The following is a 6,075-nucleotide window of genomic DNA, read 5'->3' as shown; positions in this document are numbered from 1 at the left end:
CCATAAGGTATCATGACATTTCTGAATGAGCTTCTTCCTCAGTTCTCCCGTTCTTGGGACATACAATTTGTTTCCTTTGGTCATCAGAAGGTCTCCCTCAACCCAAAACTGTCGTGTTTTCCCAGCTTTAGCTAGTTCGACGACGGCTTTGGCCGATGGGTCTTTATGTAACTGTTCCTTGATGATGTCGCGCATCGATCCATCGATCTTACTTGAATGAATATGGACTAACATGCACAGGGTCGCATATTCGCCCTTCCGACTCAGTGCGTCGGCTGCTTGATTACTCTTTCCTGCTTTGTGTTTGAACTTGAAGTCGAATTCGGCCAACGACTCCTGCCACCGGGCTTGTTTTGCCGTTAATTTTGGTTGATCAAAGAAGTGGCAAATGGCGCTGTTATCCGTCTTCACTACGAACTGTGATCCCAAGAGATACTGTCTCCAGACTCGAAGGCAGTGGACTACAGTCAGCATTTCTTTCTCGGAGACGATGTATCTCCGTTCGGCATCGTTGAGCTTTCGACTTTCGTAAGCGATGGGGTGGCCTTCCTGAATAAGGACCCCACCTAGAGCAAAGTCGGAAGCATCTGTTTCTATTTCAAATGGTTGTGTAACATCTACCAACCCGAGAACAGGACCCCTCGTCATGGTTGTTTTCAGATTTTCAAAGGTCATTTGACAATCATTCGACCACGACCAAGGGTGGTCTTTCTTCAACAACTCTGTCAATGGGGCGGCTCGTCGTGAAAACCCTTCGACAAACCGCCTATGGTAGTTGGCTAATCCTAAGAAGGACCGCACCTCAGATACGGAAGTAGGAACTTTCCATTCTTGGATAGCTTTTATCTTGTCGCTATCCATACTAATTTGTCCACATTTGACGACATGTCCAAGGAAGTTGATGCATGTTTGTGCGAATGCACATTTCTCTTTCTTCACATACAATTGGTTCCGCCGTAGCTTGTCAAACACCAGCTTCAAGTGCACTTTGTGTTCCTCTAGGGTTGTGCTGTAAACAACGATGTCGTCAAGGTATACTATGATGAACTGATCCAAGTATTCGTAGAAAACTTGGTTCATCAACGTGCTGAAAGTAGCTGGGGCGTTTGTCAAGCCAAAGGGCATTACTAGGAATTCGAAGGCCCCATATCTTGTTACGCACGTCGTCTTGGGTTCGTCCCCTTCGGCAATACGTACTTGGTAATACCCTGATCGTAAGTCCAACTTCGTGAAGTACTTGGCCCCGTGAAGTTGGTCAAACAAGTCGGATATTATCGGCAGCGGATATTTGTTGCGTATCGTCACCTTGTTTAAGGCTCTATAGTCTATGCACAGACGCAACGTCCCATCCTTCTTCTTCTGGAACAGTACGGGGGCTTCGTAAGGTGCCTTTGCCGGGCGAATGAATCTCGCCTTCAGCAACTCATCCAGTTGTTTCCTCAATTCGGCTAGCTCGGGCGGAGCCATCCGATATGCGTTCTTCGCTGGCGGATTAACCCCGGGGAGGAGTTCGATTTCATGGTCAATGCCTCGACGAGGTGGTAGTGTTTGGGGTAGACTCTCTGGCATTACGTCGGCATAACTGTTTAGTACTTCCTTGATTTCCTCTAGGACAGTTTATTCGGTGGTCGCTTCTTCCATCAGTGGTATGGCCATGAATGTAGGTTCCTCTCGTGCGAGTCCCCTTTTCAGTTGTATGGCCGAGATCATTCGAAGATTACCTAGTTGCTTGATGCTTGCAGGTATTACTATGGGGTTGCGGTCGGTGATCACCAAGCATTTCGCCAGTGGCATTGGGATGACTTTGTGTTCTAGGAGGAACTCCATCCCAAGTACCACGTCGAAGTCGTCCATGCGAACCACGACAAGGTCCAGCTCTCCTGTCCAATCCCCTATTTTGAAGGGGACTCCTTTGGAAACTCCCACAATAGGCAAGGCCTCGGAGTTGACAGCTTTCATTTTTCCCGGGTCCTTTCCTATGGTGAGTCCCAATCTTCGGGCTTCCTGATCGGCAATGAAGTTGTGGGTCGCTCCTGAGTCTATCAGAGTGCTCTTGCTCGGTTGAGAGTTTATTGTCGCATCTACGAACATGAGCCCTTTCTCTATTATCTCCTTCGGTTCGACTTTCCGTTGGAGGGCTGACAAGAATTTAAGTGCGCCCATTCGGGGGTTGTCGTGATCTTCCTTCTTGTCTAGCATAGTCTCGACCCTTGCGTCATTGCTCTCTTGAATGGACACTTGGAGCACAGTGAGAGAGGCCCGATGAGGACAGTAGGATACTTTGTGGGGACCTTTACACAGCATGCATTGTAAAGGTGTCGTCGGGTGGTTGATGGTAAGGTCCTCGATATGTCCCCGCTTGATTGTTCTGAGGAGGTCTATCCGTCCATCCGCTTAGTCTGTCGTTACCTCCGTTCGGTCTGTTGGGGCTTCCATTTCGATGACCTGGTGGCTTGTATGTTTTGCCCCCAGTGTTTGGGGCCGGTGTCATTCTTCTTTGGGATCCCGCTTCGTTCCCACAGTCTAGGAGTCTCTCGGCGTAGGCCATTGCGGCAGCTAGGGTTTGGACCTTGTTCTCATGTAACTTTGTTTTGGCCCACGGCTGTAACCCATTTATAAAGAAGAACACCTTGTCCTTCTCTGCTGTGCCCCTGATATCCAACATCAGGGTTGAGAACTGTTTGACATAGTCTCGTATGTTTCCAGTATGTTTCAGGGCTACTATTTTCTCCATTGCTATATGTCCTGCGTTTTCGGGGAGGAATTGTTCCCTCAACTCTCTTGAGGTTCTCCCATGAGTCGATGGTGCACAATCCATCCTCGATGTCTTGCATCTTCAAACGCCACCACAGTTTGGCGTCGTCTATGAGATACATCGCGGCTACAGTCACCTTCTTGTCGTCGGTACAAGCCGTCGTGGCTTTGAAGTACTATTCGACATCAAAGATGAAGTTTTCCAACTCCTTGGCGTCCCAATTCCCTTTGAAGGCTCTAGGGTCTGGGAACCTTAGTTTGTTGGATCCTGCATTAGTTTGCCCATCCGTGACGCCTTCCACGGCTTTCATGGTCACTTCAATTCGAGTGCTCATGGAGGCCATCCTTTCTTGGATGTCGTCGATTGTTGTTCTGAATTCATCAGCTAATCCATTGAACAAACTCATCATTGTATTTTGTAGCACGTCGAACTCTTCATCACGTTCCTCTTTGTGCGCGACAGAGCTATCCGGACTACCAGACGGTTTTGGGCTGCTCGTAGGAGCAACTCTTTCTTCGAGCGAGGTCACTCGAAACATCAGTTATGCGATTGGCAACCCATCCAGGCAGTTGCCCATTGCGTCGATTTCTACGACTTTCCCACTCAATTCGGTCACCCGTGCTTCCAGGAAACGAAGGGTGTCAGGGACTTCCTTGAGGAACAACATTTCCTCCTCTATTAGCGTAAGCCGGTCGGCTTGTGCTTTGGGTGTCGACTTTGTCGCCGACATGATTTTGGTCTTTACGATGTTACGGAGCTAACAAAGCTCTGATAGCACTTGACACAATCGCACTTTCGAAGGCAGCAGACTAGCGATTGTGCGGCACTCACTTTCCAACGACAAGTGAGCTAAGCTAATTTGTTCTTGCGTCGCCTACGGCCAAGCGACGTATGATCGAGCCTCTAGCCTCGATTTTAAAAGAAGGTTTTAGAAAACGAGGAGAGAGAGATTTTAGAAAGAGAGATTTTGGAAAGAGACGTTATATAAGCAAGCAAGAGAAAGATAACAACGACTTAGCATATATAACCTTGGGTAGGGAGAAGTTGACAACTAGTCATATCCCCCTATAGTACATTCTGAGTCATTTTATGTCTGGCAGGCCTAGACATGATATTTTTGAGGCGTCATACGCCCTAGAATTACAAAAGGAAAAACACTAGAATGAAAAGACATGACAAGGGTTTGGCTTGTCATGGGCATGCGGTCATGGGCAACACGCCCTGGACGAGCATGACCGTGACACAAGGCTCGTATCGACAAAGCTAAGATAAAAAAGACGTGCAACAACAAAGGTCAAACAGAGTCGTTGCTTCACCATGCGAGAAACGGCATGTGCTGAGTGAGGCTTCTTAAAGGCTATTGGGAGTTCATGAAGCTCAAACAAAACTGTGAGGTACAGTCGTGCATAGTTCCAAGGTTAATGCAATTTTAGGAAGAAAGATTATTAAAGCCATTGACTGATTCTTTAGCAGAAAATGATCGAGCTCTCTTTGGCGCTTGGTGTCACGGTCATGCTCGTCTAGGGCATGTTGCCCATGGCCGCATGCCCATGACAAGCCAAACTCTTGTCATGTCTTTTCATTCTAGTGTTTTTCCTTTTGTAATTCTAGGGCGTATGACGCCTCAAAAATATCATGTCTAGGCCTGCCAGACTTAAAATGGCTCAGAATGTACTATAGGGGGATATGACTAGTGGTCAACTTCTCCCTACCCAAGGTTATATATGTTAAGTCGTTGTTCTCTTTCTCTTGCTTGCTTATATAACGTCTCTTTTCAAAATCTCTCTTTCTAAAATCTCTCTCTCCTCGTTTTTTAAAACCGAGGCTAGAGGCTCGATCATACGTCGCTTGGCCGTAGGCGACGCAAGAACAAATTGACTTAAGCTCACTTGTCGCTGGAAAGTGAGTGCCGCACAATCGCTAGTCCGCTGCCTTCGAAAGCGCGATTGTGTCAAGTGGTATCAGAGCTTTGTTAGCTCCGTAAGATCATCAAGACCGAGATCATGTCGACGACAAAGTCGACACCCAAAGCACAAGCCGACCGACTTACGCTAATAAAAGAGGAAATGCTGTTCCTAAAAGAAGTCCCTGACACTCTCTGTCTCCTGGAAAAATGGGTGACCGAACTGAGTGAGAAAGTCGTAGAAGTTGACGCAATGGGCAACCGCCTGGATGGGTTGCCAATCGCAGAACTGATGTTTCGAGTGACCTCGCTCGAAGAAAGAGTTGCTCCTACGAGCAGCCCAAAATCGTCTGGTAGTCCGGATAGCTCTGTCGCGCACAAAGAGGGACGTGGCGAAGAGTTCGACGTACTACAAAATACATTGATGAGTTTGTTCAATGGATTAGCTGATGAATTCAGAACAACAATCGACGACCTCCAAGAAAGGATGGCCGCCATGAGCACTCGGATTGAAGTGACCATGAAAGCCGTGGAGGGCGTCACGGCTGGGTAAACTAATGCAGGATCCAACAAACTAAGGTTCCCAGACCCTAGAGCCTTCAAAGGGAATCGGGACGCCAAAGAGTTGGAAAACTTCATCTTTGATGTCGAACAGTACTTCAAAACCACGACGGCTTGTACCGACGACAAGAAGGTGATTGTAGCCGCGATGTATCTCATAGACAACGCCAAACTGTGGTGGCGTACGAAGATGCAAGACATCGATGATGGATTGTGCACCATCGACTCATGGGAGGACCTCAAGAGAGAGTTGAGGGAACAATTCCTCCCCGAAAACGCAAGACAGATAGCAATGGAGAAAATAGTAGCCCTGAAACATACTGGAAACATACGAGACTATGTCAGACAGTTCTCAACCCTGATGTTGGATATCAGGGGCACAGCAGAGAAGGACAAGGTGTTCTTCTTTATAAATGGGTTACAGCCGTGGGCCAAAACAAAGTTACATGAGAACAAGGTCCAAACCCTAGATGCCGCAATGGCCTACGCCGAGAGACTCCTAGACTGTGGGAACGAAGCGGGATCCCAAAGAAGAATGACACCGGCCCCAAACACTGGGGGCAAAACATACAAGCCACCAGGTCATCGAAATGGAAGCCCCAACAGACCGAGCGGATGGACGGATAGACCTCCTCAGAACAATCAAGCGGGGACATCTCGAGGGCCTTACCATCCAAAGAACCACCCGACGACGCCTTTTCAATGCATGCTGTGTAAAGGTCCCCACAAAGTGTCCTACTGTCCTCATCGGGCCTCTCTCACTGTGCTCCAAGTGTCCATTCAAGAGAGCAATGAGGCAAGGGTCGAGACTATGCTAGACAAGAAGGAAGATCACGACAACCCCCGAATGGGCGCA

General features: G+C 48.0%; 1 protein-coding gene across 1 annotated transcript; it reads right to left on the bottom strand.

Moving 5' to 3' along the window:
* Positions 1-1,617: 1,617 nt before the first annotated feature.
* On the bottom strand, positions 1,618-2,163 carry LOC147794703 (uncharacterized). Its single transcript, XM_087117508.1, has one exon. It carries the CDS (start codon positions 2,161-2,163, stop codon positions 1,618-1,620), a length of 546 nt encoding a protein of 181 aa, XP_086973634.1.
* Between the last annotated feature and the right edge of the window lie 3,912 nt (positions 2,164-6,075).

Source organism: Cucurbita pepo, chromosome 1 (genome assembly GCF_057944985.1).
Source record: "Cucurbita pepo subsp. pepo isolate OVF chromosome 1, ASM5794498v1, whole genome shotgun sequence".
NCBI lineage: Eukaryota > Viridiplantae > Streptophyta > Magnoliopsida > Cucurbitales > Cucurbitaceae > Cucurbita > Cucurbita pepo.
Note: the sequence above shows the minus strand (reverse complement) of the source record. Positions and strands in the feature narration are given on the sequence as shown.